Genomic DNA, 25,417 nt, shown 5'->3' with positions numbered 1-25,417 from the left:
ACTGTGTATATCCTCACTACAAAGTTGAACTTAGGGTGTCAAGAAAAAAATGAACAGAGCTCAAAGGACAAATAGACACGCCCACAGTCATAGTTAGAGATGTCAACTTCCCTCTCCTAACAATTAATATAACAACTAGAGGGAAAATTAGCAAGGATATAAAGGAATCAGTCAATATACCATCAATCAAGAGGATCTAATCAACATATATACAACATTCTACCCAACAACAGGATACACAGTCTTGTCAAAGGCCCATTGAAAAGAAATCACATACTGAGTCATGAAACAACCTTAACAAATTTAAAATAATTGAAATCATTCAGAGTATGTTCTCCAATGACAATGGATTCAAACTAGAGGTCAAGTCATAAAGGAAACAGGTAAATTTCCAAATACTTAGAAACCATACAGCATGCTTCTAATAACCCACAGATCAAAGAGGAAATCTTAAGGAAATTTTAAAGCATGCTGTACACACACATACACATTAAACTGAATGAATATAAAAATCTGAAATGTCAAAATCTGTGGGACACAGCTGCATCAGTACTGAGATAGAAATTTATAGCTAAATGTATACATTAAAAAAGACCATATTTCTTGGAGTTCCCATTGTGGCTCAGGGGGTTAAGAACCCAATATAATATCCATGAGGATTTGGGTTCAACCCCTGGCCCCGCTCAGTGAGTTAAGGACCCAGCATTGCTGTGACTGTGGCATAGGCCAGCAGCTGCAGCACCGATTCGACCCCTAGCTCCAGGAACCTCCATGTGCTGCACATGTGGCTGTAAAACTCTAAAAATAGGAGTTCCCATTGTGACTCAGCAATGATGAACTTGACTAGTATCTGTGAGGAAGCAGGCTTGATCCCTGTCCTTGCTTGGTGGGTAAAGGATCCAGCATTGCCATGAGCTGCGTGGTATAGGTCACAGACATGGCTCAGATCTGGCATTGCTATGACTGGTGTAGGCAAGCAGCTACAGCTCCAATTCGACCCCTACCCTGGGAACTTACACATGCCACGGGTGCACCCCTAAAAAGACCAAAAAAATTAAAAATTAAAAATAAATAAATACATAAATAAATAAAAATAAAAGAGGATAATTCTCAAATCAATAACCTAAGCTTCCTCTTCAAAATCCTAGAAAAATAAGACCAAAATAAGCCTACAACATGTAGAAGAAATTAAATAACAGACTACTGAATATATCTAATCGGTGAAAGTCACAACCATTAAAATTGTGTTTTTGCCCCCTTCCAAAAGACAGTTTTGATGTTTTGGATATTAATATCACTGTAGGTATTCATATTCTGGATAAAATAAATTTACCTTTTATTCCCAACAATATTTCCCTCATTTTCTCTGTCACAGAAACTAAAGTTTTTAGCCTATTTCTATATTTGCTGGAAATTTTTCAAATTTAGTCAGAGGCAAAAAGAGAGAGGGTGACGAGGACCGTCCAAAGCAAGCTTCAGGCCCCGTCCGTGGGTGATTACTGCATGGGGACAGGAAGCAAAGGATAGCCTGCCATACCTGAGTGAAAAAATGAAAAAATAAACCGTCTGACTAGTTCTGCTTTTGTGGCATAGGAACTCAAACCCACAAGGAAAACATAGCCCAGTGAATGTCAGACTGTGACCAGTCCATGCCTTAGACCCAGCCAGTACTGGAGCTGTTTTCCCTTACTTGGTTAAGACTTTCCTAAATCCCTTTCAGTGCAAAAAAATAGAAGAATCAAGACATCAAAGATGAGCCAAAGAATTTCTTAAAATGTCACCTTATTCCTATTCCGTATTCAGAAGAGCCAAGGGGCGAGTTGTTTGTTTGTTTTTTTCTTTTTGAATGTCAATTTGTTCCTATTCAGTTGTTACCTTCTTTCCAACCTCTATGGAAGGCAAGGCTCCTTTGAACATCTTGACAATCTTGGGTCTGAATTAAACTCAGGGTTCACAGGCAACCTCTATAGGACCAACTTAGCATCTGTTCCAGCCTTGGTATGAAGGAAGAAGGTAAAAAGTAACCTGACCTTTCTATTTACTGTCCCTCTGGAAAGTAACCATACATTCATGACATACAGCAAGGGGTGGTTCTTCTTTAGTACTCACTAGAAACAAAGGAATCAAGGAAGCACCACCATTTTCAATCAGATTTTCAGTGAAAGCTTGGAAGGGGCATATGTTCTCATCTCTTCTGGGTAGATTATTTTCAAAGATCTTTTTTCTCCTTGAGAAGGAGATACCATTATGGGATAGTTACAGGATCTCCCAAACATCCGATTAGTCACTCCACCGTTGGGGAGTCATAAGTAACAGGGTATAGAGAGAAATAGGAAATCTACTTTCCAACATTACTCATAAGGAGGGGACCAGAAACGCATTACTCTATGGAAATGGGAGGAAAGGGCACTATCTGTTCCATCTCCTTCTCCCCAAGAGAATATATGGTCCCATCATAATTCATGAACAAGGCCAGAGACACAAAAATTAGACATGAGCAAGGCCAAAAGAAACAATATATAAATAGGGCAAAACTAAGGTTCTGAATTAAGTTAATACACTCTTCAGAAGTTCACCAATATTCATTTGGCCAAAGAAAATCATTTGGCTTAAAACACTAAATGCTTTGCTTAATATTTAACTAAGATGGAAGAAAATGCCTTGGGAGATATTGAAAGTAGCTAATAGCAACACATTTTCTGCAGCTCAGCCCCTTCACAACGGAGTCTAAGATAAAACAAGAACACATGCAGAACATCTTAAATTTCTTTAAAGCAAAGTACTTTACAGGTAATATTTTTCCTTTAAAAGTACATTTTGTTGCCTAGATTTAAAAGGTAGTCCATCAGTTAGGATGCTCTGGGCTATAAGCAACTAAGTATAAAATAATTTAAATTATTTAAACAAGAAGGAAATTTATTCTACCACATAATTAAATGTCTAGAGGGGGGACACTCTGAATGAAGTAGCAGAAAGACTCCAGTTCTATATTTTTATGAATCTCCTGACTGTCTTCTGCCATGTTTTGGTTCTGTCCACACACAGGCTGGCTAACCTCAAAATAGCTGCGAGTAGCAAAGAACACAATGCATGTCTTTTTTTTTTTTTTTTAATGTTTATTGTAAGAAAAAGAAAACCTCTCCCCCAACCATGGGGGGAAATCTTTCTCTTTAGTCTGGGATTAATTTAAGTTACATGCCTCCATCTGTGTGCATATGTGGAATGAGAGTATGTGAGTTTATACTTGGAAGAGCTAAGTGATTTGTTCAGTATTATGAAAAGTCACTACAGAGAGGCTAAAAAGAGAGCCAATGAAAAGAAAATAATATTCATTTATACATACAACACAGCATGTGGGAATTTTCTCTATGTTTGCTAAAATAATACTTCTTTTTAAAGTGACATTTGATCTTCTCATCACAGTATTTTGATTTATGACTTACCAACTAATACTAAAAGAAGTAATCTTGCATTGAAAACATTTGCACATGTTCTAAGAGCGACTTTTATTTTGTATATATCATGTAATTAATACCTTGTACTAATGTAATTCAATTATAAGTACAAGACTTTGAAATAATATTCTACTGAATTATTGAAAGCCTGTTTAATTTCTTGCCACCAAAAGTTCAGTTTCTGCCCTGAAGTCTGCCTGCTGCTTAGAAATATATACGAAACCATGGGTGAAAGGGTTGTCTTCAACATTTTGTTCAAAATAAATAAACACTGTTTTTGGAAAATCCTTTAATGCCATAATCTGACATAATTCTCAATCTTTAAACTCCTTTAAGTAACAGTAATAATATTTGCTTACCTGGAGTAATTTTATAAGGATTCATTAATTTTTTTTTCTTTTTTTTTCTTTTTTGGCTTTTGTCCTTTTAGGGCCACACCCACGGCACATGGAGGTTCCCAGACTAGGGGTCTAACTGGAGCTATAGCTGCCAGCCTACACCAGAGCCACAGCACTGCCAGATCCGAGCCACGTCTGTGAACTACACCACAGCTCACAGCCACACCAGATCAAACCCACAACCTCATGGTTCCTAGTCAGATTCGTTTCTGCTGCACCACGACAGGAACTCCAAATTTTTTTTTTTTTTTTTTGGTCTTTTTAGGTCCACACCCCTGTGGCATATGTAAGTTGGCAGGCTAGGGGTCAAGTCAGAGCTGCAGCTGCTGGCCTATGCCATAGCCACGGCAACACCAGATCCTTAACTCACTGAGCGAGACCAAGGATCAAACCCCCAGCCTCATGGACACTGGTTGGGTTTGTTACCACTGAGCTGCAATGGGAACTCCTCATTAATCTTCTAAAATGCTTTGATAGGTTAAAAATGAATGACCCCATACAGTATGAACTTCTCTAACCAGTTTCAGTTATGATTTAATTAAATTTCAAATGGTAGTTTGTTATGTATGTATCAACGTAAAATATTTTGCACATTGCTACGGCTTCTTTTCACTTTTCTCTCCCAAGATATGTTTTTACTACTTTAATTAATACTGCAGCAGGGAAGAACAAATCTGATTCCGTATTAGATCAATTTCTTTTATTTTAACCTTTGTACTCTGTTGCCTGTGTTTAGCCATCCTGGCTCTGCACAGTTTTTGTAAAAGAGTGTTGCCTACAGCCTGAAATATACAGGATAGACTAGTCTCCAGGCTCTTACCTTCAAGAGTATATACTTCCGCACTCATATAGAGATAAAAAGTTGCAAAACCGAGAATAACATGTCTTGCTGGAGGTTTACAGGAACATTGTGATCTGATCTATAGGGACAGCTAAAGGATTCCTACCTGAGAAGTCTACAAAAACCAGTTATGTCCCTCCCTCACCTTGTTCTTAAAAATGCTTTGCTGAAAGCTTTCAGGGACTTTGGGGTTTTTTGAGGCAAAAGCCACCCATCTCCTTGCATGGCCCTGCAATAAATCTTTCTCTGCTCCAAACTCCAATATTTCTGTTTGTTTGGCCTCACCGTGCATCAGGCACTTGAACTTGGATTCGGTAACAATACCACTGAACATTTGGAGTAAAATCCCAATGGAGAGCACTATTCAGATTTGATTGTGAAATACTGAACTCATTTCAACTTACCTCACATGACAGTATAAAATGTGATTCAAATAAACTATTTAGCAAGCAAATTGCTTCTCTAATTTTATAGCTATCTGACAATAGTCACTGATAACTAATAGTGAATACTTCTTGATCACTGTCTCATTTAGAAATACAAACAGAAATCCCTTGAAATTTTTTTCTTAGAGATAGTTTCTCCTTTGTTATTTACCCTAAAGAGAGAGAGAGCTCGCTAGTACTAGCTGGGCCAACAGACAGAAATTCTGCTTGCTTTCTTTAATTGACAACCAGGTGACAGTAACACTCCCTTGATGTTTCTTGCCCAAGCAGCTGCGGTTCTTCATATTTAACTAACTTTTCCAAACAGGAGATACATCCCATTGACCTTCTCAGTTCAAATCAAATTGTTTATACTTTCAAAAGAAACAAATGTCAAGATAGCTTCTATCGTATGCAAAAAGGATTTAGTTTATTTTACTCTGAAAAAGTATTTTACCTTTCACAGAAAACTTATAAACTAGGATTTTGAACGTGATCAAAGAAAGGGCAATTGTATTGGCAAACACTAACCAACATCAAAGTTTTATCACAGACATCTGCCAATATAAAATTATCTAATCCTGGCAAGGAGTTTTAACTTCCTCTGTCAGTTAGGACTGGGTTTGGCTGCATATAAAAGAAACAATGTGTCGATATAGGCTCATTCTTGATTTTTAAAAATGTACCATTCTGGTGAGTGATGTTGATAATGGGGGAAGCTATATATGTGTGGAGAGAGAGGCTCATGGGTAATCTCTGTATCTTCCTTTCAGTTTTAATATTGCTCTAAAAAAACCACAGTCTCAGATGTTCCTGGTGTGGCAGACTGAGTTATAAATTTGACTGCAGTGGCTCAGGTCACTGAAGAGGCACAGGTTTGGTCCCCTGCCTGGCACAGTGGGTTAAAGAATCGGCATTGCCACAGCTACACAGTAAATTGTAGCTGTGGCTCAGATTCAGTTCCTGACCCAGGAACTTCCATAACCATGGATGGGGCCATTAAAAAAATACAGTCTCAGAAATGAAAAGAAACCAAAAATATTTTTGAAACTAAAATAGAAGTTTATTTTTCTTCTCATGCAAAATAAACCCAAAGGTAGAAACTCTAGATTCGGAAAGGTAGTTTCATAGTCACTGATCACCCAGACTCTTTCTCTTACCTACTTTACTAGTTTAGCATATGGCCTCCATCCTCAAGGTTACACTGTGGGGTAAAATAGCTGCCAGTGTTCCTTTCATCACATCCAAATTCCAGGGAGTGTTTTGTTTGTTTGTTTTTTAATTTTACAGCCACACCTATACCATATAGAAATTCCTGGGCCAGGAATTGAATTGGAGCCACAGCTGCAACCCATGTATCATTTAACACAATGCCTCAAGCCAGGGATTGAACATGAACTTTTGCAGCCACCTGAGCCACTGCAGTAGGATTCTTAACCCAGTGTGCCAGAGTGGGAACTTTTCTAGGGAGTGTTTTGAATGGCATGGAAAAAAAGAAAGTGCTCACTATCAAGTTCAGTCAACTTTCTTTAAGCAGCTTTCCCAGAAGTTCCATGTAACACTTATACTTACATATCCTTGGTGAAAACTTAATCTCATGACTGTATTTAACTGCAGAGAAGGCTAGGACATGGATTCTCTTCTTTGGGCAGACTATTGTCCAGAATAAAAGTAGGATTCAATTACTAAGAAGAGAAGAGATGTTGAATATCAGTTCACAGTCTGTATCACATCTGTTATGTTAAATGTGGTGATTTTGTGGGAAATTTCTTACAGCCATTAAAATTAACAAACAAGAACTACACCAGTTGACTTGGAATGTTTGTGTGGAGAGGATTTCAACAAGGATAGTGGGGTGAGAAAAGCAAAATGTGCAGAAGTGATAATACAATGACTCCATTTTTTAACAACAGAGTTGTTATCTCTATCTCTACATTTGTATGCATATATATATATATGTACACAAATGGTATATAAATAGGTGAATATATAAAAAAATCACAGAAGGGTATACAGTAGTTTAACGTGTGTTTTTTGGGCCCAGAAGAGATGAATATCTTTGTGTTATTCCCTTCTTCCTTTTATTATAATAGGCGTTGTGTTATTTTTGCCATTTGAAAACCATAAAAATGTTTTTAAAAAATTTGGCAGTCCCCAGAACCAAACTCATAACACCCTCCCCTATACATAAAAATTCACAGTAAGCAAGTCCCATATTAGTTTATCCTAGGGGATCTTAGTGAGGGAGTAATGGGCCCTCAAGATAAACCCGTTTGCCTAAGTTGTTTTAAATGATTTATTTAGGGAAATTATTTATTTAAAGAATATGTTAGCTGGATAATGTTAGGAAGAACATTGCATTCCTTTGGAGCTAATGGATGTTAACAAATATTTATAAATATTTAAATATGAATATAAGGCAGAATAATATCACAATAGATATCTTTGCTGAATTATTTGATATACTAACATTTGTGAAATTAAACAAAATAACCTTTATGAATTGTATTTAATATTTACCTATTTAATTCCATTTAGGCCATGAATCTTTCATGAAAAGGCTTTTTTGTGAATTAGTCATACCTTGCAAGAATAAATCATTTTCATGTCAACTTGGCTTCATCAAAATTTCATGAATAACTTCAAAATCATGTACTACAACAACATCACATAATAAATTATATTTGATCCAGAGTAATAAAGACTATGAAGAGTATGAAAAAATAAAGAAAAATAAATTAATCCCCTACCTACCTCAACTGAATGTCTATTTGGCCTGGAAAATATCCAGCATAGTGACCTCAAAAAAAAAAAAAACAGCAGCTAGCAATGCTGAGACATTAGTGTTCATGCACTATAAGGTCAAAATTTTTTTCAATGACTATTAAAATTTTTAATAATGATATTATAATAACTTTCAAAGTAAAATTTCAAATTTAAATTTATATCCAAACAGTTCATCCAGTAATGGCAACAATATTTAGCTGCTGCCTTTGTTGTGGCCAAATATTGATTTTCTAACACTAGGTCATTTGGCATCAGGCCAAAAAGTATTCCATGTACCACTTAATGAAAACATTCCATTGGGTAAACAGTGACGCTTTCCTGCAAATAATCCCTTCTGGAACACTAATATGCATAAGTGACTTGGGGAGACTATAATAAGTGCCACTTCCTCTCTGAATAGTATCCCTCTCCTACAATACTTGTTCTGAATGAGAAGTGGGCATATTCAACAAGCGAACTAAGAGCTTTTCTGCATGTCTCAGGATCATGCCATAAAAAACACGGCTATAACAAAAAATTGTTTTAAACTTGCTCATCACCTTTATAGACTGTCTTCCTGTATGAAATAAGGTTCAATTGTGCAAATAACATTGTCCTATACTTAGAACTTGGAGAAAATGCTATAGTTTAGTAAATTAAAAGTAAAACACAACTAGAGTATGACTCAAATCCCTAGTCCTGCACTACATTTTTCTTAGTAATGAAACGTGGCTAGCAGGATGGAGCTGGTAGATAAATCTGTGAGACTAGTTTTAACTGTTTTAACCGTTTTGCAAGGCTGGGATAGTATGTTTTCTCTGTCTGTGGTGGAAATATAATCAGAGTGGAGTGTTGGCACACAGGGATAAAGAGAATATTCAAATTGGAATGTAGTAAGCAATTATATTAAAAAAAAACCCATAAATCCCATCCTGCAATAACTCTTCATGGCTTCCAATTCCTAAATGTATTTTCAGTTAAATGAAAGCAGCCATCTAAGTCATGTGAAAGATTCTTGTGTTGGGAATCAAGGTCTTAGTTTCAATTTCATAAACCTGTTATCTTCCAATATAACCCCAAATGCAAATAATACATCTCAATCACTTTGGAATTTTTTTGTTTGTTTTCTTTCTTTTTTGGCTGCCCTGGCATATGGCGTTCCCTGTCTAGGGATCAGATCCCAGCTGCAGTTGCAACAACACATACCCATACCTTTAACCCACTGTGCCAGGCCAAGGACTGAACCTGTGCCCTGGCAGAGCAAAGACGCTGCTGATCCCCCTGTGCCACAGTGGGAACGCCTCAATCACTGTGTCAGTTCCTTTTCTGCATTGGTTCTTTCTCTCAATCTTGAGCCAAAACCAGATCTGGGACAGATTCCAGAACAGAACAAAAATTCAAAATTCTATGTCTCCCAATCTTGGATTATTTTGCCTTGAATTAAAGTGGATAATGTGGCAACTAGCCACTGGGGAACTCAAAATTTTCTGGTTGCTTTCTTCATTAATCAAGTTGATCAAGTAATTTCTAAACTTTCAGACAGTTTTGGACATCCCTGTTAGTCTTCCTACCTTAGAGACTATAGAACTAAAAAGCATTCTTAAGTCTTCTAGTCTTGCGAACCAATTTGACTGTGAAGAAGCTGAACTCAGCTTTCTTGGAGAGCAGCTCAAGGTCAAAGGCCTTGGGTTAGGGGCAGAATTAGGACTCTAGGGACTCTGACTCTTAGAAAAGGAAGCTTTTGAGAGGTTCTTCCGGAACACTCCTTGTTAGTGATTTAGGATGGTCTCCAGAAGAGGAATGCACAACAGTGGGACTTTTCATTGGCCTTGACATTAGGTGAGGATAGTCCTATGGGGGTGGGGGGTGAGGAGGAAAGAAAGAACATTTGAATTTCTGGCAAGGGACCTGGGTTCCAGTGGTGGTTCTCACACCAAACAACCACTTGCTTAACTTCATTATAGGAAGGTAACCACTACAAACCTGCCCAATCATAGCTGTCCAATATATTTTAGTCCCTTTCCTTCCCTCACTTGGAAATTTTTCTTTTTCTTTTTTCCTCTTTTTAGGGCAGCCAGAATTGCATATGGAGGTTCCCAGACTAGGGGTCAAATCCAAACTAAAGCTGCCAGCCTACACTACAGCCACAGCCATACATCTGCCACCTATACCACAGCTCATGGCAACACCGGATCCCCCACTCACTGAGGGAGGCCAGGGATGGAACTTGCATCCTCATGGATACTACTCAGAATTAGTTTCCACTGCTCACTTGGAAATTATTAACATTAAAGGGTAAAATGCGTAAATTACTTAGAGCAGTGCCTAGAAGATATTAAAACTATATCATTCACTATTATTATATCGTGTTTTGTTTTGTTTTTTGACTTTCCGCCTTTTCTAGGGCCGCACCAGGCGGCATATGGAGGTTCCCAGGCTAGGGGTTGAATCGGAGCTACAGCTGCCGGCCTACACCACAGCCACAGCAACGTGGGATCAGAGCCGCGCCTGCGACCTACACCACAGCTCACGGCAACGCGGGATTCTTAACCCACTGAGCGAGGCCAGGGATCGAACCCACAACCTCATGGTTCTTAGTCGGATTCGTTAACCACTGAGCCACGATGGGAACTCCATACCGGTTATTTTTGAGAGGTTGACTGTGCCAGGTAACGTGCAAGAAGCAGCCTCTATATTTTCTTTTAATCTGGCCCATGACTGTGCCTGTGTGCCTTTGAGCAAAATTAGCGCACCTACTCTGTTTCAGGCCTAGGAGCAAGCTCCGCCCAAGAGAGCTCTTTAAGAACCTCGGGCAGCGTGACGAAGCGCGCGCGCGGTCATTGGGGCGGGACGTAAACCGCCGGCTGGTGAGGGCGTTTGCTTCCGGGGCCAAGAGCTCTTCATTTCCGGGAGAAGCCGGTTCCTGGTACCAGGCTGCATAGGAGGGGTTCGGGCCTTCCTGCTGGTCCCTTGGCTTCTGTCGGGAAAAGCAAGGCATGAAGATCACAAGGCAGAAACACGCCAAGAAGCATCTTGGCTTCTTCCGCAACAATTTCGGGGTCCGCGAGCCGTACCAGATCCTGGTGGACGGCACCTTCTGTCAGGCGGCGCTGCGGGGCCGCATCCAGCTGCGGGAACAGCTGCCCCGCTACCTAATGGGGGAGACTCAGCTGTGCACCACCAGGTGGGAAGGCCAGTCCGGGTGGTGGCGCGGGAGTCCTACGAATGCGGTATAACGAAGCCGCTGCTTGCAGGCGTCCTTTGCGAGCCCTGGAGGGGCAAAGCGCCCCACCCGGGAGAAGTTGGGGCCGTTCAGCGGGGCCGATAAGGAGGACGGGTCTCTATTACGTCGGCAGAAAATAAAATGCCAGGCGAATATTCACGTGTTGTTAGCCGGCGGATAAGAACACAACACGTGTTTTGCTGTCGGACCTGATTTCAAATATTGGTCCCAGTCAGTCCTAACTTTGTGGATTGGGGCAAGCTATTTAACCTCTCAGAGTCTTGGATTTCTCATCTGTAAAAAAGCTCATAACTACCTATAAATTTGCTAAAGTCCACAAGATAATAGTATATGTAGAGCGTTTACTTGTATCTGAGACCTATCCTGTCTTTGCATAGCTTCGCAACTGCCCCATAGTGTAACATGTTCAATTTCCAGAAAGTCAAGATTCAGTGTTACGAACTTTGCTCAAGGTAGTTTATTTAGCTGTCTGTTGGTTATCAGCCGTAGGCTAAACACCTGATCTAACCAGAGGATAACATGGTGAACAGGATGATCTCCCAGCCCTTAGCGCCAGCAAATTGCATAAGTCAACCGCTCATTGATGTGTTTTGACCCCAAGTCTAGTTTCCCCACTTTCTCAAGTTGTGGGAACACCTAAGATGGAACTTTGTGGGGTTGGGATTGAGGGAGGATGGAAACAAGGAGGATGTCATGGAGATAACTTTTGATCCCAGTCCTGGTTCATTTCTAAGGGGAAGGACATTTTTTGAGTGACAGAAAAGAGAAGTGACTTGGGGGGAACAAAGGAGTGGAGTTGTGAAATGCCAGGATTAGCGTACAGTGTATATTTGGGAGAAAAGCTAGAAGGAAAGTAAATTGAGGCTGTGTAATGAAGAACTACTATTCAGAAACTTAGTAGGTGGTTGTTTTGGGTTTTTTTTTTTTTAAAGAACATTTCCTTTAAAAAGTGAAAAAAAGATGGAGTTCCTTTTGTGGCTCAGCAGGTTAAGGACCCAACATAGTGTCCCTGAGGATTCTGGTTCATCCCAGGCCTGAGTGTAAGGATCCGGCACTGACACAAGCTACAGTGTAGGTCACAGATGCTGCTCATATCTGGCCTTGCTGTGGCTGCGGTGTAGGCCGGCAGCTGTGACTCACATTCGACCCCGAGCCTAGGAGCTTTGATATGCTGCAGGTGTGTCTTTAAAAAGAAAAAAAGTGGAAAAAGAAAATTATAATGACCCATTAATACCACATCAATGAATTACCATTGTTAACGTGTGCTGTATCATTTATCTAGTTCTTTTTACACACAAATGGAAGAATGGGCTTTTACTCCTCATGTGATGTTAATGGCCTGGTTTTCTCAGGGGTAACACTACCCTGTGAATAGCTCTCAGAACTTCAAATGGGTATCATTCAAGCAGAGCCTCAAATGGGCCAGACAAAACCTTAGGTGTCCCGTGCCCTAGAATTGATTGCTTCTGGCTACAAGCAGCTTGTGTGTTTACCTGTTTGCCATGGAAATGTGAACATTTTTAATACAGTGTTGTAACATAAAAAAGGTTGAGATGTACTTTATGAAATGATACTCTTTAGCATTTTTTTCCCCTAAAGAATTTAATATCTGAGCTTTGGGGATATTTCAAAAATACAGAAAAATAGAATAGTATAATGAAATGTCTACCACCCAGCTTTTGCAATTACTGACATGTCCATTCTTGTTCATATATTTCCCCTACTGCCTACAACTTCACTGATAATTTATCTTAAAGCATATTATTCTGTCAGTTCTTGGTGTTTATCAAAAGATAAATGCTGTAAGAACTGAACTAGAAGCTATGTGAGGGGTAAGTTGGAAAAGCAAGAGAGTGAAGACAGACAGACCTGTTTTGTGATTGTCCTGTCAAGAAATAACGGACCTGGGTGAGAAAAGGTGGCAACCCAAGGGTTCTACAAGGAGGAATGACAGAGTAGTTACCAACAGCTCAGATGGGACTACTGGCTAATGGAGTAGGGGTGAGAATGCAAAGGTCAAATAGGATTTCTGATTTTTAAACAGGGTATCTGGGAAGATAATTAATTCAAAGAGATAGCAAGCCCTGGAGAGATTTGGAGGCAAGAAAGTAGTTTGATCTTAGACACGAAGAATTTGATGAAGCACTCATGGCAGGATATCCATCGGAAATACTCAGTAAATATGGGCAATTTTGAACTCGAAATAGAGTTCAAAACGGATAACTGTAGATACCAAGTTCTCTTAAAAAAAAAAAAAATGGAGTTCCCGTCGTGGCGCAGTGGTTAACGAATCCGACTAGGAACCATGAGGTTGCGGGTTCGGTCCCTGCCCTTGCTCAGTGGGTTAAGGATTCCACATTGACATGAGCTGTGGTGTAAGTCGCAGACACAGCTCGGATCTGGCATTGCTGTGGCTACAGTGTAGGCTGCAGCTACAGCTCCAATTAGACCTCTATATACCCCAGGTACAGCCCTAAAAAAGCAGTAATAGTAATAATAATAATTACCTAGACCAAGGGTCTGAAATTTTTTTCTTAAGGGATCAGAGAGTAAATAACTTTTAAGGCAAAACCAAGGCTGATAGGTAGATGCTCAGATGGTCATTTAAAACTTAACCATGTTGGAGTTCCCATCGTGGCTCAGTGGTTAACGAATCTGACTAAGAACCATGAGGTTGTGGGTTCGATCCCTGGCCTTGCTCAGTGGGTTAAGGATCCAGCGTTGCCGTGAGCTGTGGTGTAGGTCACAGACACGGCTCGGATCCCGCGTTGCTGTGGCTCTGGCGTAGGCTGGTGGCTACAGCTCCGATTCGACCTCTACTGGAGTGAAAAAGGGATGAGGCAAGGTAGAGTCAGACCAAGGCTGGCTAGGGTTGAAGAAGTCTTTGACCCAATAGTTTCATAATTTCACTTCATAATTTTTTTTTTTTTTTTGCTATTTCTTGGGCCGCTCCCACGGCATATGGAGTTTCCCAGGCTAGGGGTCTAATCGGAGCTGTAGCTGCCAGCCTATGCCAGAGCCACAGCAACTCAGGATCCGAGCCGCGTCTGCAACCTACACCACAGCTCACGGCAACGCCGGATCCTTAACCCACTGAGCAAGGGCAGGGATCGAACCCGCAACCTCATGGTTCCTAGTCGGATTCGTTAACCACTGCGCCACGACGGGAACTCCGACTTCATAATTTTTAAGGGGGATTGAGGAAGTATCTGGGGAGCATATTAAAATGTTTAGTATTTGACTCTTCCACAGGAAGTTCAGATTTGGAGATGAGAAAGGAGCTAGAAATTAATATCACCATGTCATTCTAATAGGGGTAGTTTATGGATGACACTTTGAAAATCACTGCCTTACTTTTTTTTTTATTACTCAATGAATTTATCACACTTGTACAATGATTATCACAATCCAGTTTCACAGGATTTCCATCCCACAGCCCAAGCACATCCCCCCACCCCCCAAACTGTCTCCTCTGGAGACCATAAGTTTTTCAATGTCTGTGAGTCAGCATCTGTTCTGCAAAGAAGTTCAGTCTGTCCTTTTTTCAGATTCCACATGTCAGTGAAAGCATTTGATGTTGGTGTCTCATTGTATGGCCGACTTCACTTAGCATGATAATTTCTAGGTCCATCCATGTTGCTAAAAATGCCATTATTTCATTCTTTTTAATGGCTGAGTAATATTCCATTGTGTATATGTACCACCTCTTCTTGAGCCACTCCTCTGTTGATGGACATTTAGGTTTTTTTCATGTCTTGGCTATTGAAAAGAGTGCTGAAATGAACATTGGAGTACATGTGTCTTTGTGAGTCATGGTTTTCTCTGGGTAGATGCCCAGGAGTGGGATTGCTGGTTCAAATGGTAGTTCTATGTTTAGTTTTCTGAGACATCTCCATACTGTTTTCCACAGTGGTTGCACCAATTTACAATCCCACCAGGAGTGTACTGGTGTTCCTTTTTCTTCACACCCTCTCCAGCACTTATTGTTTGTAGCCTTTTTGATGATGGCCATTCTGGCTGGAGTAAGGTGGTACCTCATAGTGAACACTGCCTTACTTTCAAATGCAGATGCATAGTGAAAGAAAGTTGTGATTGTTTTAAACAAGCAGATGAGTTAAGAATGTTTACTTTTCATGGAGTTCTCATCGTGGCGCAGTGGTTAACGAATCCGACTAGGAACCATGAGGTTGCGGGTTCGATCCCTGCCCTTGTTCAGTGGGTTAACGATCCGGCGTTGCAGTGAGCTGTGGTGTAGGTTGCAGACACGGCTCGGATCCCGCATTGCTGTGGCTCTGGCATAGGCTGGCAGCTACAGCTCCGATTAGACCCTTAGCCTGGGAAACTCCATATGCCGCGGGAGCGGCCCAAGAAATGGCAAAAAGACAAATAAATAAATAAATAAATAAGGTATCTTAAAAAAAAAAAGAGAATGTTTACTTTTCTGAACTGAAAATATTTTGAAGGTGTACCAATTTGTGCTTGAGGTGGAAGCAGGTAGCACTGTGATTGAGGTAAGGCATCTGTTGTCAGACTACTTTGATTCACACTTCAACTCTGCCACTTATTAGTTGTTTGAGTTTGTTCATGTTACTTGAAATCTCTCAGAATGAGGTGTTCTAAAATAAGGATAATTTTAATGTAAGCTACCCAACTTTGTGGGCCTTCTTTGAGATTGAGATTTTATGTAGAGAGCAATTGGCATGCTTCCTGGCATATTGTAAATGCCCAGTTCATTTTAATAATTTATTATAGTCTTTCTATTTGGTGAATGCCTTTTCCAGATCTTTTATACTATATGATATGTGGTTTAAAAAACAGAATTGAGTATTGTTTTTTATACATACTTTATGTGAACAACCGACATGTATCTATTATAATTGTGAGCTAGTAATATTTTTTTTTCAGGTGTGTGTTGAAAGAGTTAGAAACATTGGGAAAGGATTTATATGGGGCAAAACTGATTGCACAAAAATGCCAGGTTCGAAATTGCCCCCATTTCAAGAATGCAGTGAGTGGCTCAGAATGTCTGCTTTCCATGGTTGAAGACGGAAATCCTCATCATTATTTTGTGGCAACACAGGTGATACTACTTTTAAAACCACAGTCAATTTTAATCATGTCTGTTTATACTTCATATGGAGCTATTTATCATTAGAAAAAATTAGGTGGAAGTGGTTTAAGTGTTTCAATTTTCTAAAATGCAGGCTTTCAAGTTAATTTGTAGTCAGTAAAAGCAATTGTCATTTGAGAATTTGAGGAAGGAACTTTAAGCATAATGATTTTCTTAATCACTGAATGTTCCTTTTTTAAAATAAATTATTGACATAGAGATGTGATGATGTGTTTTAGGGTTCTTGAAGGGAAGGTAAGTAGGACAGAGATTTTATGTTTATACATGTTTTTTCATGTTCCTGTATTTCATACTCTTTCTCAGAAAGTCCTCTTTCAAATTCTTTGAGACTATACCACCCATATGGAACTTCAGGCTTTTAAAGCCTAGAAGCATGGTCAGAGACTATTGGGGTTGATATTAATGAATAAGTTTGCATGCATACAGATTTGCTTAAATATGCTTTTGTTTTATTTATTTATTTATTTATTTTTGTCTTTTGTCTTTTTTGTTGTTGTTGTTGCTGCTGCTGCTATTTCTTGGGCCGCTCCCGCGGCATATGGAGGTTCCCAGGCTAGGGGTCTGGGAACTGTAGCCACCGGCCTACGCCAGAGCCACAGCAACGCGGGATCTGAGCCGCGTCTGCAACCTACACCACAGCTCACGGCAACGCCGGATCGTTAACCCACTGAGCAAGGGCAGGGACCGAACCCGCAACCTCATGGTTCCTAGTCGGATTCGTTAACCACTGGGCCACGACGGGAACTCCTAAATATGCTTTTAGAATTAGAAAGTTACACAGTTAGAAGCAGAGCTGAGTCTAGCATCTGAGTCACCTAATTCCTACTTTATTTTTATTCTTTTAATCTCTGAGCATTCTTAACCCTTTCTGAGACATGTCTCAGAGTAGAAACAAGGGACAGTACCTTGGTTTCCTCTTTTGCTGTGTGGAGCATAGCGTATGTAGGAAGTAATATTTCGAGGCTCAACCTCCTGTTGGCTGCACAGGTAATCTAGCAAGATAAAGAATTTGAAAATCATTTCACTCAGTTTTTCTTGAGAACTTAATTATTAAAAAGTCCTGGTGGGGGAAACCCTTTACTTTTTTTGAATTCCAGTTGTCCAGTATAGAGGATGATTTTCCTTTTCATGTAAATGTTAACTTCAATGGCAGACTTTTCATTAGTTTGTAATTCACAATCTTAGAATATTGATCAACATAGATTATTGATAAATCCAGCTCACACTGTTGCCATTTAACTGTTTGTACTCAGTTTCTGTTTCTCTTCCTTTCTTTATCATAAAATATACTTGCATTAGTGAGACAAACTGATTTGAAAAAACCTGTGATCTCTTTCATTTTTAATATAGCCCTCTTTAAGTTCTTCTATTTAAAGTATCTGATGTAATTGACATATTTGAACTAAATAATTCTCTTTTTCTTTCTAACAGGACCAGAATTTGTCTATGAGAATAAAGAAAAGGCCTGGAATTCCTCTCATGTTTATTATCCAGAACACCATAGTCTTGGATAAACCTTCTCCCAAAACAATTGCATTTGTTAAAGCAGTAGAGTCAGGTCAGCTTGTCTCAGTGCATGAGAAACAGAGTATCAGGCAACTCAAAGAGGAACAGGGTTTAGTGAGAGACCCTGAACTGAGAAGAAGAAAAAAACACAAGAAAATAAGTGGCCCCAATCCTCTTAGCTGTTTGAAGAAAAAGAAAAAAGCACAGGGTACAAACTCATCTCCTTCTGAAAAGAAAAGAAAAAGAAAAAGAATCCGGAACAGATCTACCTCAAAAGTACTTTCTGAAAAGCAGAATAATGCAGAAGCAGAAGGGTAATGAAACCTTTGAATACTTTTAAAGACATTCAAATATGGAAAATAAATTTGATTTTGAAACTAGACATACTTATACCAAAAGACTAGACTTATTTTTGTGAATGAATATTGACCCACATGCCTTTGTATAAAATTATTTATTAAAAAAAAAAAACAGTGGATGGATTTAGTTGTGATCATGTTCACTTTTCTTAGTGAATTTGGAGGTCGTTTTTTCATGTAAAACAGTTCTCTTTCTTACTGCTAGCCCCCACCCTACAAAGTTATATGCAAATTGTTTTAAAAATCAGATAGTACTAAAAAACACTTGTGACGGAAAAGAAGTAATCTTTTATTATTCACAGAAGAAACTTCCTCTTTTCAACTCATGTATTGGTTGTAGAATTTACCGTTTTCTTTCCAAATAATAGGAATATGCTATCTTTTGACTCACCCTTTATTTATTGACTTTCTGCTAGAAAGAATTGAAATTACTCATATTGCTCTATTTTACAATATATTAATATTTCAGTCTTTATTACAACCCAAATTCAGTATTTCGTTATAATGACTGTACATTTTGTTTCCTGTTGAACCAAGTAGCCTTCTCCGGTTGAATTGCCTTTTTTTTTTTTAAGGGCCACACCTGCAGCATATGGAAGCTCCCAGGCTAGGGGTGGAATTGGAGCTACAGTTGCCAGCCTACACCATAGCAACATGGGATCTGAGCCACTTTTGCAGTCTATACCATAGCTTATGGCAATGCCAGATCCCCGACCCACTGAGCAAGGCCAGGGATTGAACCCACATACATCCTCATGGATACCAGTCAGATTCATTTCTGCTGCACCACAAGAGGAACTCCCAGAATTTATTTATTAACTTTTTTTATTATTCCAGAAGTTAATAATGGTCTCATTTTCTTCTAGCATCTGACTAGATCTTGCCAGTAACTCTGGAAAGGATCTTATAATTTTCAGTATGATAGTATGTCATTTCTCCAGACACTTCTGGAGCCAGTCTTCCATCCTTCAGTGGATTGCTCAGCTATCACCCAGGCACTTCCTGTTCTTATCCAGAGAATGTAGTTTGTCACTTCTGTAGCCTAGATTCTTCGTTCTACTCATTCTTGGTTTCCTCTTTTGCAGTGGTAGAGCATAGGAGTGTGCAGGAAGTAATATTTTGAGGCTCAACCTCATGTTGGCTGCATAGGTAATCTAGCAAGATAAAGAATTTGAAGATTACTTCAGTTTTTCTTGAGAACTTAATTTTTAAAAAGTCCTGGGGTGGGAGGGACCCTTTTTTTGAATTCCATTTGTCTAGGACAGAGGATGATTTTCCTTTGCATGTAAATGTTAACATCAATGGCAAAAATTCCAAAATAATACTCCAGATTGGCTTTAAATGTTACTTTAAAAATGGACCAATCAGGAATTTAATAATCCCCTTTATCCATCAGGCCAAAATTAAAATGTTTTTGCATTGTAAGATTAAATTGTGAAGTTTTAAGAAAAGTGGAATCTGATCAGTAGCTCCTGACTTTGAGCTGCCTGTGATACCTTCAATAGTTGTTCTTTATCTTTAGAATGGTCATGTATGAAGTACTTCATGAATAAGTTCTTATTTATGGCTAAAATAAGTTACTTGTTAAATGTGAGACAATTCAAATTTATTCCTGTAGAAGTGTCATTCTCAGTTGAACTCAGATGCATTTTTTGCTGGAAAGTGAAATCTTAGCTTTATATCAGGAAGAAGACATAGGCTATATTGGGGTTTTCTATTGTCATTTCATGATTCTGATTTAAATTCTTTTTTTTTTTTTTGGCCACACCCACAGCATAAGCAAGTTCCCAGGCCAGGGATTGAACCTGTGCCACTGCAGTGACAAGGCCAGATCCTTAACCCACTGAGCCACAAGAGAACTTCTGATTAGAATTCTTAATTGTTGAAATACTTTAAAAGGAAAGCAAAGGTACTGGAAAAAAGTGAATACACTGCTATAGGAAAAAAAGACATTTGTCAGTATTGACAAGAGTTAAAGACGACCACATTAAATAGACAAAGTGATAAAGTGAAATGTACACTGATGATGTTCATTTTAATACGCTCAAATGTGTAAATTTTAGATATTTTTAACAGTTTATATTCTTCTGGTGCTTTCTGATTGCCCAAATATAGTTTGATAGTGTTGCTGTGAGCTGGTGTAGGTGGCAGATGTGGCTCGGATCCCGAGTTGCTGTGGCTGTGGTGTAGGGCAGCTCCGGTTCAACCCGTAGCCTGGGAACCTCCGTATGCTGCGGTTTCAGCCCTAAAAAAGCCCACCAAAAAAAAAAAAAAATTGTTTGGACTGGAGAGCTGGAAATGTCAACTAATTTTTATAAAATAGTAATTTTTTTTTTTTTGGTCTTTTTAGGGCCTCAGGGGGGGCATATGGAAGTTCCCAGGCTAGGGGTGGAATCAGAGCTGTGGTTGCCGGCCTGCACCACAGCTCACAGCAATGCCAGATCCGTAATCCACTGGGCGAGGTCAGGGATTGAACTCGCATCCTCATGGATACTACTACAATTGGTTATTGCTGAGCCACAAGGGAACTCCTAAAATAGTAATTTTTAAAATATAAAAAATAAATGTATTATAAAACATTAGGTATCATAAAACTTTTTTTTTTTTTGTCTTTTCTAGGGCCATACCCTCAGCATAACGGAGGTTCCCAGGCTAGGGGTTGAATTCGAGCTACAGCTGCCAGCCTACACCAGAGGCACAGCAACATGGGATCCCAGCCGAGTCTGTGACCTACACTGCAGCTCATGGCAACGCCAGATCCTTAACCCACTAAGTGAGGCCAGGGATTGAACCCACAACCTCATGGTTCCTAGTCGTATTCGTTAACCACTGTGCCATGATGGGAACTCCTGATATCATAAAACTTTTGATTAGTTTTTTATATATCTTCCCAGTACAAATTTCTTTCTTTACTTATTTACAGCCAAACCCATGGCATGTGGAAATTTCTGGGCCAGGGACTGAACTTGCACCAAGCCTCAGCAGTGATGATGCTGGATCCTTAACCCACTGGGCCACAACGGAATTCCAAGATTATTTTAAATTTAACAAAGGATCTCATATCTTTGTGCTAGTTTTTTTGTTGTTGTTTTTTGGTTTTGTTTTGTTTTTTCTTTGCTTGTGAGGGCTGCATCCATGGCATAACGAGTTTCCCAGGCTAGGGGTTGAATCGGAGCTGCAGTTGCCAGCCTAAACCACAGCCACAGCCACTCGGGATCCGAGCCACATCTGTGACCTATACCACAGCTCAGAGCAACGCCGGATCCTTAACCCACTGAGCAAGGCCAGGGATCGAACCTGAAACCACATGGTTCCTAGTCAGATTTGTTTCTCCTGCGCCCAGGATGGGAACTCTTGTGCTAGTTCTTTAATGAACTACCCTTTGCCACCTCCTTGAAATCGCTAGTACTACTTGGTTTATTTTATCCATACAAATTAGGAAGGAGGTGGGAGACCATGAGATTATGCACATGCGATCATAATCTATTTTGTGGTTTGGAAAAAAAAAATGTTGAGAACCTCTGCTTTAAAAGGTAGCTACTTGCTTTGTTGAGGAGAAAAGTGGAATACATATTTTTTGAACTCTGAAGTTTTCCAGATGAAAAAAATAGGTAATTTCTGAAAACCACTGTCCTTCATGAACACTTCAAATAGTTTGTGCAGTTGAGTTTGGGCTGGGTTCTATATTCCCTACATTCACAAAGCCCTACAGCCGTTTCTCACCCTCACAAATATGTAAATTAAAACAAAGTGTAAATTAAAGTCATGGAGTTCTCATGTGGCTCAGTAGATTAAGGATCCAGCATTGTCACTACAGCAGCTCCAAATGCTAATGTGGCATGGGTTCAATTCCTAGTCTGGGAATGTTTGCATGCTGCAGGTACAGCCAAAAAAAAGAAAACAAAAAACAAAACCCCTAGAAGTCATTACAGAACAATTGAGTTTAAAAAGCAAAATTTCCTTTCTTCTATTAATGCATGAAGATTCTGTTTTATGACTGCATCTAAGTAAGAGAAGATGGCTGTGATTTGACAGATTTAATTGACAGATTTTCATGGGTGGGTAGAATGAATAGTTTGTACCTAAAATGTTTTTAAAATATGTCATTCAATTTGTATAACAGCTTTTTTTTTTTTTTTTTTCCTTTTTAAGGCCACACCCGCAGCATACAGAAGTTCCCAGACTAGGGGTCCAATAGAGCTATAGCTGCCAGCCTATATGCCACAGCGACAGCAGCACGGAATCCGAGGAGCTGCATCTGTGATCTACACCACAGCTCACAGCAACACCAGATCCTTAGCCCACCGAGTGAGGCCAGGGATCAACCACACAACCTCATGGTTACTAGTCACATTCGTTTCCAATGAGCCACAACAGGAACTCTCTGCGATAGCTTTTCTTAAGTGTTCTTAATTTAGATGTAAATGAAAAAGTATGATAACTTCATATAACTCTGTATTTAAATTCAAAATTAATTGGGAATAAAGACAAAAGATGAGGTGTTTAGGAGTTCCATTGTGGCACAGTATCCACGAAGATGCAGGTTCAATCCCTGGCCCCACTGGGTAGGTTAAGGATCTGGTGTTGCCATGAGGTGCAGTTTAAGTTGCGGATGTGGCTCAGATCTGGCACTGCTGTGGCTGTGGTGTATGCTGGCAGCTACAGCTCCAATTTGACCCCTACCCTGGGTGCAGCCCCAAAAAGCCAAAAAAAAAAGATTAGGTGTTTAGAATGAATTTAGGAACGGATTTCTCCTGTGATCTTAGATTGTTAGCCTCCAAATGTTTAATCATGTATCCTTGGCTGGGAAGAACTTGTGTATATCTATAATATGTATGTTTATAAATGCTACAGATTTATACTGTAGATTTTAAGATATATGCAAAAATAATGGGTGATAAAGATAATTGAACAATCTTAGCCATTAGGTGGCTTTCTTAGCTAATATTTCAAAATACAAGATTTACCAGTAATACTGGATATTAATCTTCTTGAAGTAGGGTTTTTTTTGTTGGGTTTTTTTTGTCTTTTTGTCTTTTCTAGGGCTGCACTCTTGGCATATGGAGGTTCCCAGGGTAGGGGTCTAATTGGAGCTGTCGCCGCCAGCCTACACCACAGCCACAGCAACTCGGGATCCGAGCCGCATCTGCAACCTACACCACAGCTCACAGCAATGCCGGATCCCTAACCCACTGAGTGAGGCCAGGGATCGAACCTGCAACCTCATGGTTCCTAGTCGGATTAGTTAACCACTGAGCCACGACAGGAACTTCTGAAGTAGTTTTTATAATTACATTTTTTTGTCAGATCTGACTAGGTCATCCATTTTCCTCTATATTTACAACAAAATGTACTAAGATAAGGATGTGTCAATATGTATTTGTTGAATAAATTTTTGAAAATAAGATCAGGCTTACTACAGGGAGTCAGCTTCTTAACAAGTTTCCAGACTTAAAGTAGCTCCCAGGCTTGAAGCCTGTCGATTTAAGGCGGGGGGGACTGAGTTCTTTTGAGGAAGTACCCTGGAGACACTGATACAAGTTTTCCTCAAAGCCTTCCCCAAAGGGATTTATGGCTGCTTTCTACAGTGAATGTGCTTTGGAGAATAGAAATACCTAGACTTTTTGGAGTTTACTAACTCTGGCTCTGAATTGATGCTAATTGCTAGGGACCCAAAATGAAATTTGCAACATTCTAAGTGGAATTTTATAGTGGTCAGGTGGTAAATTTAGTTATACACCAAGTTCACAGTAGATCCATGAACCCACTCCATTTTTTTCTCCAGGCCAGCATGTGTAATTGTTTGGGGGTTTGTTTTTGTTTTGGGGCTGCACCCATGGCATGTGGAAGTTCCTAGGCCAGGGGTCCAACCTGAGCCACAGTAGAGACGAGCCGAATCCTTAATCACTGGGCCACCAGGGAATTCCCAAGATGTTTAACTGTTAGAGACACACTAGGCAACAGGTTGTGTCCCTGTATTAACTGTTTCATTTATGGACTGAGGATTTATTAGGTGCCACGGGTCAAGGGTAGCTATTGGAATTTCTCCTCACACCAGAATAGTAAACCAAAAGAATCAGACGTCTTTGGAGGAATTGCAGGGATTCCTACCCTAAGGATTACCACCGTCATCAAATACTTGAATGATGCAGAAATGTTGATCATCATTTTATCTCTATTTAACACATCTATTTGGTCTGTGCAAAAGGCAGATAGATCTTGAAGCATGACTATGTTATTATAATGTTAATCAGAGAGTGACTCATTTGCAAGAGCTCTTCTGGATGTAATGGTTTTTTGTTTATTTGTTTGTTTTGTCTTTTTGCCATTTCTTGGGCCCCTCCGGCTGTTTATGGAGGTTCCCAGGCTAGGGGTCTAATCAGAGCTGTAGCCGACAGCCTACACCAGAGCCACAGCAACCCGGGATCCGAGCCACATCTGCAACCTACACCACAGCTCACAGCAATGCTGGATCCTTAACCCACTGATCAAGGCCAGGGATCAAACCTGCAACCTCATGGTTCCTAGTCGGATTCGTTAGCCCTGAACCACGATGGGAACTCCCAGATGTCATGTTTTTGCTGGAACAAATCAACACAGCTCCTGGCATTTCAGATGGAAAATGTTTTTTTATTTTTTCTCCTCCAATTTTTTTTTTAGGTCCTCACCCACGGCAGATGAAGGTTCCCAGGTTAGGGGTCGAATAAGAGCTGTAGCCGCCGGCCTACACCACAGCCACAACAACTCCAGATCCGAGTCGTGTCTGCCATCTACACCACAGCTCACAGCAATGCTGGATCTTTAACCCACTGAGCAAGGCCAGGGACTGAACCTTCGTCCTATGGATACTAGTCAGGTTTGTTTCTGCTGAGCCACAGTGGGAACTCCATCTTCCTCCAATTTTTAACAATTTGCTAGGACCATCACCAAAATCAATTTGCTTTTCCTTGACATGGTCAATAGTATACCTTTAAGTGCTTCATGCTAAGCCAGCCCACCTGACTTCAGCCATAGCATACATAGTCTGTGGAGGTCATGATCATCTTAACATTCCATGCAAATCACACTGACTCACTACATTGATGGCATTATGAAAGTTGAATCCAACGAGCAGGAATTAGCAAGAACTACATCTTAGTCAAGTTAAGGACTTGGGAAGAATAGGATTAGAAGATTGGTGATAAGGACGTCTGGTGAAGAAATTGAGTGGATAGATCTTTCAGAATGGGCACAAAATATGAAGATATTTGTGTCCCATGTGAAAATTCATCAATAGGCACTCACTGTAGAGG

General features: G+C 39.8%; 1 protein-coding gene across 1 annotated transcript; it reads left to right on the top strand.

The window, feature by feature from the left end:
- The first annotated feature begins 10,778 nt into the window (after positions 1 to 10,778).
- Positions 10,779 to 18,148, top strand: UTP23 (UTP23 small subunit processome component). Its single transcript, XM_047783380.1, has 3 exons — positions 10,779 to 11,069; positions 16,035 to 16,209; positions 17,692 to 18,148. Exons 1-3 carry the CDS (start codon positions 10,882 to 10,884, stop codon positions 18,082 to 18,084), a joined length of 756 nt encoding a protein of 251 aa, XP_047639336.1. The 5' UTR covers positions 10,779 to 10,881; the 3' UTR covers positions 18,085 to 18,148.
- Positions 18,149 to 25,417: the final 7,269 nt, after the last annotated feature.

Source organism: Phacochoerus africanus, chromosome 6 (assembly GCF_016906955.1).
Source record: "Phacochoerus africanus isolate WHEZ1 chromosome 6, ROS_Pafr_v1, whole genome shotgun sequence".
In the NCBI taxonomy this organism is placed as follows: Eukaryota; Metazoa; Chordata; class Mammalia; order Artiodactyla; family Suidae; genus Phacochoerus; species Phacochoerus africanus.
The sequence above is the reverse complement of the archived record's forward strand: the minus strand, read 5'-3'. Positions and strand labels throughout refer to the sequence as shown.